Genomic DNA, 19,568 nt, shown 5'->3' on the forward strand with positions numbered 1-19,568 from the left:
TTTGATATGAGATATCACCCATCCCTACCATACAGTATAGGTAAATATTATAGCGCACAAGCAGCACGCAAGCCTAATGCATAAATGTCAGGACACAGATAATGCTCATTACAGTCCATTATGTGGCTGTCACAGTGAAGTAATGAAGTCTTGCCTGGGGTCATTGGGTTTACCATCAGGAGGAAGAGTGTAGTAACTCACTCTATCTGCTGATCAACAGCAAACCAGAACAGAGAAGAAATGAGGCCAATCTCAGTCCCTGATGTTTGCAGAGCTCAGCAGAATGACGGCGGCTCTGGACACACATGCTTTTATTCTCACAGAAATGGATGAAGGTATCTTTCACATCTTATTATCAGTATTTCATTTTTAGGGAGCATTCTGTATTTAGACTATTTCTATTAATGTGCAATACTGTAATAGTTTTGTCATTTGCTAGACAATGTATAACTATTATGTGTCTATTATAAATATTATCATTGAAATCCATGTTTTATGTACAACTCTTTAAAACAAACCCACTAACAAAGTTATTTTCCTCAAAAAATAAAAGCTTACATGCATTTGGTAGATGCCTTCATCTAAAGCGGCTAGCATAGCATTCAAAATGTAGTGCATTTTATAGTACCTTTTCACATTTCTGGGTTTTTCAACAGCGTAAGTGGTCATAGTTGGGTAAACTTAGAGCGCAGTGAATGGGAGAGGACAAAAAATTGCATTCCTATATGCTTAAATAATAAAAGAAAAACTCAACGATAATGTTATCATGACTGTGTGTGACATAACGGCAGTTAAAAGAAAGAACATTATGTGGAACCCAACATATTTTACAGTGTACATATAAACTTGAATTGACACATATCAGATTTATAATAAGCTGCGACAGCCGGTCATTACTACATCAAGATCCAATCACTGTTTACACACACACACACACACACACACACACACACACACACACACAAATTGCTAAAACTAAAACAAACACTAGGAGCGAATGGTGATTCTTTGATTTTCCTGCATGCTCTATTTTCTGCTGTTTCAGCTCTCTGTCCTTTGTGATTTAAATGTGAATCTGCTTTGTATCTCTCCCCTCCTCTCTCTCTTTCTCTCTCTGCTTTATAATATTTCTCTTCTCGCTCAGTTTCACTTCAGGCTTATTTCCATTTTTATTTCTTGCTTCCATCTTTCATTCCCTCAGTGTAATCCTCCTCATTTTCTCCTTCTCTTGTTTAAATGAAAGGGGAAATATTAGACTGGTTAGCACAGTCCCCTGCTGGTGGATGCTGCAAATACACCATTATTAAGGGTAAAAAATAAACAAATAATGTCTCTTTCTGCTGCATTTACAAATCAGGATTGTAACCGATTGACTTCTACAAGGACAGCTTTCTGAATGTAATATGCATTCACCAAATTATTGATTGGCCTACATCATATAATGATTAATCCTGATGTAAACAGTAAAAAAAAAAATGGTAAAAAGCTTTTAAAAGGCTGATTCAAAGACTGACATATTTCTGCAGGAGTGTTGTTATAAAATGTCATGATGTGAATTATGTGGGGAAAAGAAGAGTGTGATATTTGGATTTGCAGTCTGATTTATGTGTTTTGTCTAAATAGTAAACACATTTACATATTAATTTTGATATTTTATTGATATTAATCTGTATTTTAACCATTTTTAACAAACATCTATAACATTGTTATTATTGTTTGTTCATTTTCTTTTCTTTTCCCTTTATTATTCAGGGGTCGCCACAGCGGTATGAACCACCAACTTATCCAGCATATGTTTTACACAGCTAATGCCCTTCCAGCTGCAAAACAACACTGGGAAACGACCATACACTTTTGCATTTACACACATACACTACGGCACGCAAAGACAGGGAGAACATGCAAACTCCACACAGAAATGCCAACTAACCCAGTCGGGACTTAAACCAGCAACATTCTTGCTGTAAGACGATCGTGCCACCCACTGCGCACCGTGACGCCTATTATCATTATTATTATTATTATTATTATTATTACTACTACTACTACTATCGTTATTGTTTGTTTAAATGTAAACATTTATAATTATTTCCCCCAAAAAATGTTAAGCATTTTTAATATTAATATTAATACTATTCACAACCGTGAAAATCATTTAATATTTACACAAACACACATGCACGCACGCACGCACGCATGCACGCACGCACGCACACACACTAATTGTTTGTTTGTTTGTTTAAATGTAAATATTTAGAATTATTTTAAAAATATAAAAATATTTAAACTAGTATGATTATTATTCTTATTATTATTATTATTAACAAAGGTTTGTAATATTTAATATTTACACACATTTATATTTATATATTTATACGTAAATATTTACACACATTTACAATACATTTATGTTTGTTTTTGTTTGTTTGCTTTTTAAATGTAAATATTTATAATTATTTTCAAAATATAAACATTTAAATTTGTAAGATTATCATTATTATTAATAACAAATTATTATTATTATTATTATTATTATTATTATTATTATTATTATTATTACATTATTGATATTATTATTATTATTATTATTATTATTATTATTGTTATCATTATTGTTATCATTATTGTTATTATTATTATTATTATTATTAACATTGATTTTTAATATTTAATGTTCACACACACACACATACACACTTTCATTGTAAAGAAAAAGGAGCCTGAACACCCTTCAAAATATCACCTTTTCTATTTTATCATCATTTTAATTAGTGAACTAGTTAATGACATTTCCAACATCAATTACTGCCTGAATAAAGAGGTGAGAGAGAAAAAAAAAAACAGAAAAATAATCAGTATTTGGTGACAAAGTGTCCCGTGAGCTCTGGGGGGAAGCAGAGCTGGTGGACGGGTGTCTCGAGGGAGCCGATGGCCTCTACTCAAACAATAAAAGAAAGCGGGAGGAGACGGTGAAAAATGGGCCTGGTTCTTAATAAGTGATGGGGGATTAATGAAGCAGCTTGGCATGTTTGGATAAAAAGATGGGGGTGATGATGGTGCTGGTGGCAAAATGTGTTCATGCGTGTCTATCTGAACCCTCAACCCCCCTTAAAACATGCTTTTAGTAATGCATCGAACCCACCCAAATGAGGAAAGATGAAGAGGGGCAGACGGGGGTGGAGGAGGACCAGGATGAACTTAAATTAATTAACAGCCAGGGGGTTAATGTTTTTGTGCTGGTGGCCACACTGAATCCAATATAAGCTCTCACTCAATCTCTAGGTAAACTGATGAAATCCATTAGGAGGATTATTATGGATGTGGTAAGACTTTTTTTTTAATTTGTTCCTCAATTTGTTAAAAATATAACATAAGTAAATGTGTTTTCAGTAAAGATTTATGCGAAATAATAATAATAATAATAATAATAATATTTCCCAGAGATGGGTTGCTGCTGGAAGGGCATCCGCTGTGTAAAAATGTGCTGAATAAGTTGGCGGTTCACTCCGCTGTGGCGACTCCCGAGTAATAACGGAACTAAGCCGACATGAATGAATAATATTAATATTAATAAAAATACATTCATTCCTTTTCATTTCCAGCCACAACCCATCTCTGGGAAACATCCACACACACTCATACACTACGGACAATTTTGCCTACCCAATTCACCTGTACCGCATGTCTTTGGACTGTGGGGGAAACCGGAGCCCCCGGAGGAAACCCACGCGAACGCAGGGAGAACATGCAAACTCCACACAGAAATGCCAACTGAGCCGAGGATTGAACCAGCAACCCAGCGACCTTCTAGCTGTGAGGCGACAGCACTACCTATTGCGCCACTGCTTCGCCCTACAATAATAATAATAATAACAATAACAATAATATAATATAAAAATACTAAAAAAATTAATAAAAATAATAGTAAAATATATATTTTATTTATTTAAACATTGATAAATTAAATAAAGGTTTTGCAGAGGGGGTTTTGGGAATCACCTTTTAAACCTCCATAAGTCAGAAAATACTGCAAAAATCCCCAAAAATAAATAGTAAATAAAATAATATAAAAAATAAGATGTTTAATAAGGCAAATTATTTTATGAACAATTAACAAATCACTCAATAAAAACCTTCAGAATATGAATAAAGCTGCTGAGGATGAGATTTACAGCTCATTGCAAAATAAAAAACTAGTTATGAGAAAATGGCCTTTAATAAATATACAGACATAAAATACAGAGATAAAGGGTGGCAAATAAAAAAGTTAAAAGTGTATTTAAGATTTAACAGAAATAAATAAATAAAAATTGACAAGTGGAAGAAAGAAAATAGCATCTTGCTATCAAAGTCACTCTCATACAGTCGGGCACTTGTCCAGCGCTCTAAGTGTTTGTTTGCGTTTGTTCTAGTAAAGGTCTGCCAGCAGCGGCAGACTGGAGTATGGATTTTTCCTTTTTGGTTTGCTCGTGCATTGAGCTCGACACTCGATCCACTGCCAAAAGCGAACGTGCATGAACTCATCTATTCCAGTGTAACAGCAGCAGGAGGACGGACACAAACCCAAACCCATGAGGACAATACATCTGTGTCTCACTAACAATAACAGGTAACCAAGAGGAAGATCACAAATATTTTAACACAAATATAATATTTTAAATGAAAACATGTTAAATTGATGTATTTAAAATTTTATTATTGTATGTCATTGTTGACAATCAATAAACCAACTAACCAACCATCCAACCATCCATCCAACCATCCATCCATCCATCCATCCATCCATCCATCCATCCATCCATCCATCCATCAATAATCAATCAATTAACCAGCCAACAATCAATCAATCAATCAATCAATCAATCAATCAATCAATCAATCAATCAATCAATCAATCAATCAATCAGTCAATCAGTCAATCAATCAATCAATCAATCAGTCAGTCAGTCAGTCAATCAATCAATCAATCAATCAATCAATCAATCAATTAATAAATTAACAAATCAACCAACCATCAATCAACCAACCAACCAACCAACCAACCAACCAACAAGCAACCAAAAAATCTATAAATCAACAAATCAACCAATCAACCAATCAATCAACCAACCAACCAATCAATTAAAGCAACCAATCAATCACCCAACCAACCAACCAACCAACCAACCGAAAAACCAACAATTTCACAAATTAACCAATAAATTAATAATAAATCAACAAATCAACCAATCATGAATGAATCAACCAAACAACCAATCAATACATCAGCCAATGCTCAATCAATCAATCGATCAATCAATCAAAAAAAAAAAAAAACAAACATCAACCAATCAATGAATCAACATATCAACCAACCATCAAAGAATGAACCATCCAACCAATCAATCAATCAATCAATGCAACCATCAAGCAATCAACCAACCAACAAATCAACCAAGCAACCAAACATCAACCAACCAATCAATGAATAAATCAACAAATTAACCAACCAATCAATTAATCAACTAGAAAACCAACCAATCAATAAATCAACATATCAACCAACCACCAATCAACCAACCAACCAACCAACCATCAACCAGTCAATCTATCGACAAAGCAACTAATCAATACAATAATCAATCAATCAATCAATCAATCAATCAATCAATCAATCAATCAATCAATCAATCAATCAATCAATCAATCAATCAATCAATCAACATACCAATACATCCACCCATCAATCCCTCCATCCATCCATCAATCCCACAGTCAACAATTTCAAGGACATATTATTAAAATAGCAATAAATAAAATTCAATAAACACACTTACACTTTCCCACTAAATCAGGGGTCTCAAACTCGCGGCCCGCGGGCCATTTGCAGCCCTCAGTGCAATATTTTGTGGCAGAGAGAGCGCTCCCCGCTCCGCTGTTTCTATCTGTACACAGCGGTCACTGGCATTCCCCGCCCGCCGTGTAAACAAAGGGGCGGGGATGCCGGTGATGTCACCACGCACCCCGCCCCTTTGTTAGACGCTGTGATGGGCGGGAAGTGTTAGGAGGGAACTCGCGCCGGCCAGAACCAAGGTAAGCTGTTCCCGCCCCTGCCTGCCACTTAGCTACCCATCTGCAGCCTGCCACCTACCTAGCTACAGCCTGCATCTTATATATATTATAGGTAGATACAGACTGGTACAGACTGATGTGACTGGAGTGGGGTGGGGGTGTTTTATTTATACATATATACGCCTTTTTTTAGGTGAGGGAATGGAAGTTTTGAGTGAGTTCCCCCAAGCCATACTGAGGGTCTCAACCGCTTCCGCTCTAAAGCCAAATGTGGTTCAGATTTGTGAGAAGAAGCGCTGTCAAGTCTCTGGCAGCAAGGAGTAGGCAAAAGATGCCATGTTCAGAAGAACTGTTCATAATCTTCACTCAATGTTCTATTAATGTTCAGAACACTTCATGTTCAGAAGAAATAATTAAAACTGTTAATAATGACATTTGAGGACTTTTTTTTTGTGAAATCCCTTATGCGGCCCAGCCTCACCCAGACTTTGCCTCCTGCGGCCCCCAGGTAAATTGAGTTTGAGACCCCTGCACTAAATCATGACTCCATGTCCTCATTAAATAACCTAAAAGCTGTATAACAACAACCTGGTAGCAACACCCATGCACCATGACAGCATGTTTTTATCATTCATATAATGCCCATATTCTTCAGAGAACGTAAAAAGCTGTTGTGTGAACGCTAGTCAAGTTAAACCAACAGAACTGGAAACTGCAGATCCACTAATCACTGTGATCACGAAAACGGATCTATAAACTAACGGCCAGAACTAGTGCTTTGGCTCTCAGTTCTGCTCCACTCGATCAATAACCTGCAACGACCACAGCTATACTGAGACTCAAACACTGAACACTTTACCATCAGCACCCATTACTAAACCACAGAGACGCTCTCATTCCAAAACAACCTACAAAAGCTGTGCTGAAAGCTGAAGCATCTTTGAGGACGTTCCACAAGCATGGATGCGGAAATCTGATCAGTCTAACAATCTGAGTATGGATGTGAATTTAAAAAGAATACATTTGAACATTTTTGAACTTTGTTTCGCATCTTTTTGTGCAAAGATCATGCTCAAAATTATTAGGGATTATTTGAGGGTCAAAACATCGGCAAGACAAGACAAGGAAAACGCATTGTAACGTGATAGAAACAGATAACAAGACTCAGCAATGAAGTGTGTGTGTGTGCGATGTAATTGAAGTCCAATGTGATCAGTTTGTTACGATTCTCCGGCTGTGTGTATCAGTCACTATCAGGAACCAGCTGTTAGTGTGTGTGGTGCATGACTGGATCTTGTAGTCCATAATGGCGGACTTGTAGTCTGTTAGCAATCTGCAACTGCTAGATTGCTGATAAGCATTACAGTTAATAATAATAATATTAATAATAGTGATAATATTAATAATAATAACATTATTATTATTATTATTAGTAGTAGTAGTAGTAGTGTATTTATGATTATTATTATTATTATTATTAATAATAATAATAATAATAATAATAATAATAATAATAATTAATAATAATAATAAATAAAAATATTTTTAGTTAGTGTTGTTTTTTTTTGCCGCTATTGTCATATTTTAGGTGTAGTCTATGGATGAATTGCACTTTGAACAAAAAAGTTCATGTTAAAATTTAGAACAGATTAATTTATTTACTCATTATCTAAATTAAATTTGAATTAAATAAAAAATAATAAAACAAAATAAAAATAAAAAATACAATAAAAAAAGATAAAATAAAATAAAAAATAAAAAATAAAATAAAAAACATTAAAATAAAATAACGAATACAATAAAAAATAAATAATTAAAAAATATATGAAAATAAAATAAAAATACAATAAATAATACTAATAAATAAAATAAAAATAAAAATAATAAAGTAAAAAAATTTAAATAAAATGTAAAATATTAAAATAAAATTAAAAATACAATAAAAAAATTAAATTAAAAATAAAAAAATTATAAAATAAAATGCATTTTTTTTGTACAGAAAAGATTTTCAGCAACGTCCAAGACTTTTAGACAAACTTACTTGGTTTACTAAAACATATCTATGGCAAAATATGATCTTCTGTATCTCCATTTCCATACAGGTCATTTAGGTCATCAACTTCTGCAACAGTTTACAGTGAGATCTGACCTTGTGTGTTGTCAGAGTGAGAATCAGCTCTTGTGTAAAGTTCTAGCATGTAGATTTCCAGCCACACACACACATGAATGACAGAGGTCATCCAGAGTTAAGCTCTCAGTCCTTGACAGGGTGACGGAGGCTTTCCATCACGACACCATGTCCCATGAGGGCGCGACCAACCTGGGTTGCTAACAATATATGTGTGCGCTGTTGTCTGGCAGGCTTTGTACACAGTAAAATGTGTTTTTCTAAATTTCAAGTTCAATTCAATGACAGTTGAGATCATTTGATTTTATTTTGTCAAATTTACTAGCAATTTTCAAGTCAAACATGCCGTGATATGTATTAATGATATGTATTAAGCATTTTTTTACATTTCAAGTTTAATCAAATTATTCATTCATTTTTCTTCAGCTTTATCAGGCGTCAGCACAGCGGAATGAACCACCAACTACTCTGGCATATATATGTTTTGTGCAGGGAATGCCCTTCCAGCAGCAACCATTTAAATAAGTATTTTAATTTAATTTAATTTAATTTAATTTAATTTAATTTAATTTAATTTAATTTAATTTAATTTATGTTTATTACATTTTCTGACAATTTTCAATTAATTTTAGTGTACAAATATAAATACGTGCTTTAAGCATTTTATTATTTAAAGTTTAATTAAATGACATCATTTTATTTTACTTTATAAAAATTCCCAAGATTTTTTTTAATTACATTTTCTAGCAGTTTTCAATTAAACTAATTACGTAAACAGATCAAACACCATGTTTTGGGCATTTTTTTTTTATTTAAAGTTTAATTTAATTGCATCATTTTATTTTGTTGTATTAAAATAGTAATTATTTTACTTGCAATTTCCAAGTCAATTTATTTTAAGTGTTCAGATCTTACTAAATGTATTAAGCATTCATATATATATATATATATATATATATATATATATATATATATATATATATATATATATATATATATATATATATATATAGCCGCTATTTTAAGAAGCAATCAAGGTGAATTATATAATATTAACACATAGTGTCCGTTAACAGACACTAAGAAACCGGTCAAAATAAAAGAACAACTCAACTGTACGCATCCAACCCAAAATGAAATCAATCAAGAACGTATCGCATAGGTCTCAACAACTTGTAAACAAAAGGAACGGGATGCCAGATATCCCACCATTTCCATCCATCCTCCGGCTCAGTATAAGAAAAGAGCAGCTAAGACAGAAGCAGATGTGCCTGTAGATACTGTAGGTGAAGCCTGTGAATAATGGGATGGCTTGATGTGGGTTTGTAATGGGATTGAAGCTGGTCGGGACAGGGGGGTTGCTGGGTAATCTTTCATAAAGCCCGTGGGAGAGGGTTCGTGAGCCCTCGGGGGTCTGGATGCACAGCCCGCCGTAAAAATGACACCAGTCACGCATCAACAAGGAGAGCAAATCCCAGCACGGATCAAAGACAAAAACACACTCACCCACACGCATTCAAACAAACCAACAAGCGCCGTTTGGATCTATTATTTTTTTATAATATTAAAAGGTGATGGTTACAACCTGATAAAGTTCAGATCATTCTTTAAAATTACTGTAATTTTTTTACCTGAAAGCCAATAAAATAGTCCAAAATAACAAGTGTGCGCCTTCTTCATGAGGCACAAGTTCGCCCTATAAATAAGCATCTCCTATCTCTTACAGGATGCATCATCATCACTGCAGTCTAAAAGCCAGACACTTATTTACATTTGCCAAAAAAAAAATATGATTTAGAAAAAAAAGTGACCTTTAAGAAGCTTCCAGACATCCCACCCAGCCAAAATAAAGAAAACGCGCCACCCTCAGAACCTTGACCCGACTGGTACCTTTTTCTTAGGATCCCTGGTTCTCTTTCTGCTTTTTTTCTTCTTCTCTTCCTCGGCGGCTGTAAGTTCCAGATCGGCTTTTTTCTTCAGCTGGGATGCTGCGTGTGCCATGATGCAAAAAAGCCCAAGTGAGGTATCCTTTCAGAAAGTGAAGAAAGACTGAAGAGTGCACGCACAGAAGAAAAAAGAAAAAAAAAAATCTCCCTCTATGTGTTCCAGCGAGGAGCTAAAGCTGGGGAACTGCGTTTGTGTGAGAAAGAAGAGATGAGCGTTTGGAGGAGACGGTGCTTTCCCCGTGGTGCTTTTTTCTTTCTCCAGGTCCTACCTGAACCCATCCCCAGCGTGCAGTGAGCCGGGACGGAGAGCGGAGAGAAGGGTGGAGGGCAGCTGGGATGGAGGATCTTACGCGCGTTTCCTTCGCCACCAGCTGGAAGTGTCTAAGTGAGGGGAGGAATGGGGGGGTTGATGCTGATGGTTCTGTGTGCGGATTAACACGCCCTCACATGCATGCGTACACACACACACACACAAACACACACATACACGCGCGCGCATGGAAAAAGAGGGGGACGTCTGTATTGAACAGTCATTGCCGTCCTGAGCTTCCCTGTGGAGCAAAACAAATTGCTTTATGTGGAAAGGATCTTTTTTTTTCATTGGTATTAGGTTTAGTTCTCGGTAAAAAAATATATATATAGTGGAAATGGATTGATTTAGTTGGGAAGCAAAACAGTGTAAGATATTATATCTTTTTTTTTTTTTGGAAATTTATCTTTGCATTGTGTTTTTAGATTACCCACCCGCATGCCATTTTAGACCTGACTTTAATTCCAAAAAACAAAAATGGAGATGTTTAGAAAAATATTAATGCTGCTCTTTATCATCAAATATAATGAATTTAAAGCTGCCAAGCAGCAGAAATGGCACAAAAGGAGCATAATCAACGTAGAAATTTGATATATTTGGATTCTGGATTTATGTCACATATTCAACATACCTTTTAAAATATTGCAAAAATGGCCACTGTCATATTTATTTTTATTTTTTTATTACAAATATGTACATATATGTACAAATGTATTAGCTATAATGTTATATATGCGTTCATATATGGCCATATATGATCATATACAATTATATATGCAAACATATATGTACATATTTGAAACTCCGGTGGCTAGAATATAAATAAATGTGCCATTTTTGCAATATTTTCTAAATGTATGTTGCATTTATGGCATATATTTTATGTGTGTAAAATCCAAATGTAAACTTGTACGCCTTATATGTCATTTGCATATATACAGTTGAACTCAGAATTATTAAACCCCGTTTTATGAAGAGAAGATTTTTTCAGCACATTTCTAAACATAATAGTTTGAATAACTCATCTCCAATAACTGATTTATTTTATCTTTGCCATGATGACAGAAAATAATATTTGACTAGATATTTTCAAGACACTTCTATACAGCTTAAAGTGACATTTAAAGGCTTAACTAGGTTCATTAGGTTAACTAGGCAGGTTAGGGTAATTAGGCAAGTTATTGTATAACGATAATTTGTTTGGTAGACTATGGAGAAAAAATATAGCTTAAAGGGGCTAATATTTTGGCCTTAAAATGGTGCTTAAAAATGTTTTATCTGCTTTTATTCTAGCCAAAATAAAACAAATAAGACTTTCTCTAGAAGAAAAAATATTATAAGACATACTGTGAAAATTTCCTTGCTCTGTTGAATAACATTTGGAAAATATTTTTAAAAGAAGAAAGAAATTCAAATGGGGCTAATAATTGTGACTTTAACTGTATATATATATACAGTTGTCAGCTGTCATTTTTGCAATATTTCTGAAATATAAGTTGCATATTTGTATGTCATATATGTCATTTGCATATATCTCAGATTTCTATATGACCAAAAAAGTGGTACTAACAACTTATATCCCTTTATATTACAAGCTCGTTTTAAATAAATATATCACAAAATTACAATAACCAGCAGCTACTTCCTGTTTCTCCTGAGCCAAAAACACCAGGGAAATAAAGAGGAAGAGACGGAGGACATAAAAAAAGATGTGACTTTGGAGAGAGCTTTTGTAGAAGATGTTTTAGTGTATGATTTCAGTGATACAGTAGCTTGTTCTTTGCTAATCTCTCCTAAAACAATTGTCTTATATTGTCTCTTAAGACTGAACAAAGAAACTCATAAGAAAATGATGTGTTTCCGAGTACTGGGTTATGGCTGAAAGGACATCCGCTGCATAAAACATATGCTGGAATAGCTGTTGAGACCTCTGAAATAGACACTTTAAAAAGAGAGTTGATGGAAAATGAATAAATAAATAAATAAATTAATTAATTAATTTGACCACCAACAATGAATGTAAAAAAATAAGCTGCAACATAGTCAAACCTGATCATAATAAATAGTATCTACTGTTTAAAATAGGAACCAATGAGACTCTGTGGAGGGTGGAGCTACATACACACAATGCTCCGGATGATGTAGGTATACTGTCGCCTCACAGCAAGAAGGTCACTGGTTCGAGCCTCGGCTGGGTCAGTTGGTGTTCCTGTGTGTAGTTTGCATGTTCTCACTGCGTTCGCATGGGTTTCCTCTGGGTGCTCTGGTTTCCCCCACAGTCCAAAGACATGCTGTACAGGTGAATTGGGCAAGCTAAAATTGTCCGTAGTGTATGAGTGTGAATGAGAGTGTATGGATGTTTCCCATTGCTGGGTTGCAGCTGGAAGGGCAACCGCTGTGTAAAACATATGCTTGATAAGTTGCTAGTTCATTCTGCTATGCAGACCCCAGATTAATAAATGGACTAAGCCGAAAAGAAAATAAATAAATGAATGACAAAAGCTCTTGTCACTTGTCACAAAGCAAAACTTGTTTATTGTAACCAGTTAAAACATCTCTTAATGTCCATTCATTCATTCATTTTTCTTTAGCTTAGTCTCTTATTTATCAGGGATCGCAACAGCTGAATGAACCACCAACTATTGTAGTATATGTTTTCCACAGCGGATGCTCTTCCAGCCGCAACCCAATCCTGGGAAACACTTTAATGTCCATATATCAATAAAAAATAAATAAATAAAGCAATCTAAATTTCTATTTTGATATTTTAATCATATTTATTTAGCATTTATATTATTTATTTATTAGCTTGCTTATACGATCATGTACAGTTAAGGCAGGCACACGTAATAATAATAATAATAAAAATAAAAATAATATACAATTATTTGTTAAAAGCTAGGCCATAATATAATAATAATACATTCATTTTTAACAATTAATATTATTATATTTTCACAGTTGAAGTCAGAATTATTAGCCCCCTTTGAATTTTTTTTTTTTTTTTTAATATTTCCCAAATGATGTTTAACAGAGCAAAGAAATTTTCGCAGTATGTCTGATATGTCTGATTTTCCTTCTGGAGAAAGTCTTATTTGTTTTATTTTGGCTAGAATAAAAGCAGTTTTTAATTTTTTAAAAACATTTTAAGGTCAAAATGATAAGCCCCTTAAAGCTATTTAATTATTTCGATAGTCTACAGAACAAACCATCGTTATATAATAACTTGCCTAATTACCCTAACCTGCCTAGTTAACCTAATTAACCGAGTTAAGCCTTTAAATGTCACTTTAAGCTGTATAGAAGTGTCTTGAAAAATATCAAGTAAAATATTAAGTGTTGTCATCATGGCAAATATAAAATAAATCAGTTATTAGAAATGAGTTACTAAAACTATTATGTTTAGAAATATGCTGAAGTTGGGGAGCAAAATAGACAGGGGGGCTAATATTTCTGACTTCAACTGTATAAATATATATAAATAATATATAATATAATATAAAATTATATATTGTAATAATATTTAAAAGAAACAAATGCCTTTAGTAGCCCATATAAAATAGTGTTTTAGAAGTTGTTACATTAAATTAAAAATAATGCTGCTTATAATTAAAACTGCCTAAAAACAGGGTGTAAAAACCACTTGAAAATATCCTCAGTAAACATATCCTAATAATGTTGCTTCTGAGACAAATATCTTATATAATAATCTCATATAAAAGATGTTTAATTGTAATTTTTTTGCAAAACAAATTCATTTTAAATAATAAAATTAAAGGAGGCTTAGCAAAACTGAATTACCCTCATAACAGACAACTCATTCGGCAATGTGACTCAGTGTTGCTTTTCACCCCATTTTAAAGCAGAAGAAACCGTCAGAATCCAGATAGAAGGGGTATTATTGATGTGAGCAGTGTGTGTGTGTGTGTTATGTATTCACACTGTTCGCATGTTCCCGCTCTGTTCTGTGCACCACCTGAGCCCATGATGAGGGACTGCAGTCGCTGAATATTAATGAAGTGACAGGCGGTGGGATGCTGTCTTCTGATTGGCGCAAAGAAGAGGAACTTTTCTGCCATTGGCTAATGAGAGCAGTGGAAGAGAGCGGAAACACAGCGGCCATTGCCAAGTGAAAGAACATTAACTGAGTATCTCAGGCTGTCCAGCATTTAAGAGCACAATTCGAGTGTGTTGCTGGGCAAATGTCATTTATTTTCCCACCATCTGTTTCTTTAAAAAAAAAAAAAAAGGATTAAGGCCATTTTGTGAACAGATAAAATAGAGAGATTAAATGTTGCTTACATCAATTCAGTATAATAGCAAGTCCCCAAAAAAAGCATTCGGTTTTAGGATTTAGTAGTATATATATATATATATATATATATATATATATATATATATATATATATATATATATATATATATATATATATATATATATATATATATATATATACAGGGCTTGACATTAACTTTTTTGATCACCAGCCAGTGTGGCTAGTAGTTTTCCAGCATTATTACCCACTCGCCATTTTAACTAGCCAAATTTTGTTGTCAGGAAAATATATTTTATATTTTGTGGAATGTCCACATGCCTCCTAATTCATTTTACATTTCCTGTATGTTGTGTATAAGCTTGCTCAGTGAACATGAGCACATGGGTCATGGTTTCATAGTTTTGTATTACAATTAGTTTTTATTTCACATGACTTTTCAGAGCTCAAAGGATTTACTAAATTTATCTCTAACAACACAATAAATAAATCAATAATTATTTCTTAGCCACAAATTTTAAATAATGTGTCAAAACAAACTAAATATAGCTGTATACTACACTTTTTATTTAACAAAACATTTCTTTAAAAAAAACAGTTGACACCAGTTAACTACACAAAAAAGGTAGTATATCCTGTTCAAATAATGTTTAAAGTGAAAGCAACATGTGCTCCTTACAAAAAGACCAATCTGGAGCAGCAGGACTGTGGGTGCATGAACATAACTTTTTGTCAAGTCAATTTAAAAGAGAACCGATCACACCAGTTCAGTTTCCAGGCACGGTTGTTTCAAGCAAGGACACGGGAGCGGGCACGTGTTTTAAACAGTCGCATGCATCACATCAGCTGATTATCCTCTCATTCGGCATTCAACCGGCTTTCTTTTGCCCGCACGAACAAAATTATATTTGTCGGTCATGCTGATTCTCGATTCTAAGATCGCATTTGCACAAATATTGGGCCATACTTATTGTCGAACCCTGCTTCTAAGAAAACTACAATTTCAAAATAGTTTTCAACCAACCAAAGTGGCTAGCAAGAGTGTCTGTCTGACCCACCACAGCTAAAATCTACCCGCATATGGTGGATTGGTGGGTGCCCTGTATATATATATATATATATATATATATATATATATATATATATATATATATATATATATATATATATATATATATATATATATACATATATATATATATATATATATATATATATATATATATATATATGGGCAGGGAATGCTAAATCTGAGGGAATTCATTCTGACATTCAGACATTTGAGTATAAGCATAAAGTCTGATCCACTTTACATCTAATTCTAGCCAACTACTCTTTCCATCTAAAAGGAAAAGACAATCTAAAGTGACAAACAGCAACCATCCACGGTAATCCAGTGTGTTTTATGAGCTATATAGATGCAGGTTTATCTGAAATTAGTTTCAGCCTCAGACGTCATGTCCATGAATGTCTGATGCGCACAAAACCGAAGAGTTTTGAAGTCCTCATCTGACTGAATTAAAGGATTTCAGAGAGACGTGTCTTGTTTTTTGTGCTTCAGCCTACATTTTTGTGAATCCACACTTCAACACAGGTTTGACTGCAGATTCTAGATCAAATGAATGCTATACTAACGTTACACAATTCTGTTTGCTTCCCTTTAAACACTACAGATCATTTTCATGAAGTTCTTTGCACAACAAATACCACAAATAAATAAATACCACAAAACATCTATGATTTGTAACAGAAACACATTTTCCTTGCCTATTTATCTCCATATGGACAACTTTTTTAGTGTGGTCGGTTTACTTAATAACTCACTTTATACAGTGTTGTACTTGATTGAGTCTAGTGAAGCACGGTTTAACAAAAGAAAAAAAAGCAATATAAAATCAAGGTAAATAGTTGCATATAGTGCACTTTTATTCTAGGTTTGTTTTGAAAACAATACTGGTTTGGTTAAGAGAAGGATTTACGTCAGTGGTTTGCTTTGTGATCTATATGACAAGCACTGTCTTCTCGTGGACGCTTACAAGAAGGATGTGTATCTGAAACGTACAAGAAAACGTACCATTAGTAACATATTTTAGATTTGCAAAAATGCAGACAGCACCCTCCAGTGGATTTGTCATCTGAAATGTGGAATGAAATGTACCTGGAGTACCCTGTTTGTTACATATTGCAAGTCATGTATTTCCAATGAGCCTTGGCTGTTTTTAACAGTCAACTAATCTATCAGGATGGTAAACCCCCTAATATTAAAGAAAAAGTCATCATGTTTACAAATGTGACAACTGACAGTATCGTGATCAGATAAACAATGGCTTATAAAAGCACGTGTTGTTTGGGGTACAGATTCTTTAGAATGAGAGATACTTGGCAGATTATTTCTGAAGTGGAATAATTATGAATACTATATACAAATTTTGAGTACTATATACAAACTCTGAATACAAGAAATAAAATTCATACCAAAACATGTGTTAGACCGCATGTGGTCTGTCGTTGTCATGAAGAAGATTGTCATAATGTTTACTTTTATTTATTTGTGTGGTTTTGGGCTCAGTGTACAGTGTGTTCAAACCATTGTTTCATTTTTAAAATGAAAAACATGTAAAACATGGTGGTTTTATAATGGAAAGACCTGGGGGTGGCTGGTTGAAAATTTAAAGTCTGTGTGCATATACCCCATTGCTGATAAGAGACAAGCACGACGTGGCATGAAAACAGCAGAGCTTTTATTATGCCACAGTCCACCACTAACATCTCTTACACTAGTGATCATATGAAGAAAAACAGTGCGTTTTTATGAAATTAAGTGAAGTTTATTTAGAAACTAATTTTGAGAGGATCACATGCTTATGATTGCTTGTGGCTGGTCTCACATTATCCAATTTATGATTCACCAATCAGACGATTCCTCAGCCACTATAAACACCCTAAGTTCCATATAATAGCCATCTTCGTTTTAAAGAATCCCCCCTTCCACCTCTACTCCTCCTCCTTTCCAAGACGGGTGGCACCCAGTGGTTAGCACTGTTGCCTCACAGCAAGAACATCACTGGTTCTAGTCCTTACCAAGCCAGCCGACGTTTCTGTGCGGAGTTTACAAGTTCTTTCCGTGCTCACGCGGGGTTCCTCGGTTTCCTTCCATCGTCCAAAAACGTGCAACTTATATTAATTGACTAATCCAAATTGCTCTATAAGTAGTTATCTCTTAAGAGCAATCACTATCTGTTCATTAGCTACTACGGCAGCAGAGGAGTTCTCGTGATCTACCTGAGCTCAAACTCCCCTCTTGCCTTGCAGGCGGGAGGGAGCCCCGGGCTCGAGGATCTAATGAGCTCAGGGCTCTCTCCGGGACAGTATGCCAAACAAGCTTTATAATCAATCATAAAAAAAAGTGTGAACTCTTGAAATACATTTTAATTCTGTTATAATGCTGCAAATAAAGCGCACAAAATTGAAAAGGCATCTTCGGCGATTGCCTGTTTTCTATAAAACAAACTGGAAATGGAGGGTGTATGACATCATTAGCATGATAAAACAAGACACGGTTTGTAGTTTTAACCTGTAGTTTTTCTCCAGATTTGAACATTCTTTTAAAACATTTGAAATAATGATAAGTCAGCAAATATATATATAACACTGTTCTGGTGGTTTTTGGATATTTTCATGAACCAAATCTTACATGTTGTGCCTTTGATATAAATCTTTAAAAAAATCAAAGCTATTCATAGAAAATAATTCTAAACAACTGTCCTTCAATTTTCAGGTTAATCAAAAATTATCCCTCAATAAGGGTGCTTTCACACCTGCCCTATTTAGTTCGATTGAATCGCACTAGAGTTCGTTTCCCCTTTTGGTACGGTTTGTTTGGTGAGAATGCAGCAATCATACTCGAGTGTGCACCAAAAGCGGACCAAATAAGCGAGACCTGCTTGAAGAGGTGGTCTCGGTACACTTTCAAATAGACCCTGGAGTGGTTAGTTTGTGGTGAGAATATGATCCGTACTAAAACAGGTCCAACCGCAAAAAGTACTACGTTTGGACTAATTCAGCTGCCGTAGGCCGATGCGCTGTGCATTATGGGATATGGAGGAAAAATATTTGTTGACAGCGCTTAACCAACAGAGATAGAGAGAGAGAGGGTAAAACATTACCTGATGGATCGTTGGTAATATTTCCACAAGATGACCATGTCGCAGTTTAGCTAAATTAATTCACGTCTCCTCCTGAAGTGACGAGCGATGCATTATACACTGTTTTCCAGCCTCGGTGGCGCTTAATTTTCGTAATGTATAGTTTGTCTAAAGCAGGGATACAATCAGCCAGCGCAGTCGTCCCTCCAGAGAAAAAGGTTTTGTTTACCTGAGGGAGTTCACTGGCATTTTCCCGCACGTAAATTCTGACCAATCAATAAGCAGTTTAGGAAATATGTTCAACAACATCTGGCCAATGAAAGATGTGGATTTTGTCAGATGACTGCATTTTGGTTCGTTTCAACTGGTTCGGACCAAAGCCAGCAGTGTGGTGTGAAAACGACCTTAAGACGGCAGAAGATGCAACAATGTATCATTTATTACCCTTGGTCCAGACCAAGTGAAGCGAACTACAGATGTGAAAGCAGAGTTCACCATTTGTTTTAGCTTGTCTTTGAACTTTTTTATGACATATGAACCAGATAAGACACCGTGCACGTTTACTATAAACAGATAATGTGAAACAAGTCACGCTCTATGCTAAATATGTTACTAGGTCAAGGTGTTCTGCAAAAAAAAAAAAAAACTAGTGTTTATTGCAGTGAGAAACTGTAATTGTGAAGCATCTGAGGATGATTCTTAGGCAGGGCGTAT

General features: G+C 34.6%; 1 protein-coding gene across 27 annotated transcripts in view; it reads right to left on the reverse strand.

The window, feature by feature from the left end:
* The window catches only part of ank3b (ankyrin 3b), a 339,224-nt gene that overhangs the window by 204,721 nt on the left and 114,935 nt on the right, over nt 1-19,568 (reverse strand). For 3 of the 27 annotated variants that reach the window (NM_001105696.2, XM_087274462.1, XM_087274461.1), the window contains 1 exon segment: nt 10,070-10,512. The exons of the other annotated variants lie outside the window; for them this stretch is intronic. In NM_001105696.2, coding sequence (NP_001099166.2) covers nt 10,070-10,180 — 111 coding nt within the window. In that variant the 5' untranslated portion in view covers nt 10,181-10,512. 27 annotated transcript variants of the gene reach the window in all.

The sequence above is a fragment of the Danio rerio genome, chromosome 12 (genome assembly GCF_052040795.2).
Source record: "Danio rerio strain M-AB ecotype USA chromosome 12, GRCz13ab, whole genome shotgun sequence".
Lineage (NCBI taxonomy): Eukaryota > Metazoa > Chordata > Actinopteri > Cypriniformes > Danionidae > Danio > Danio rerio.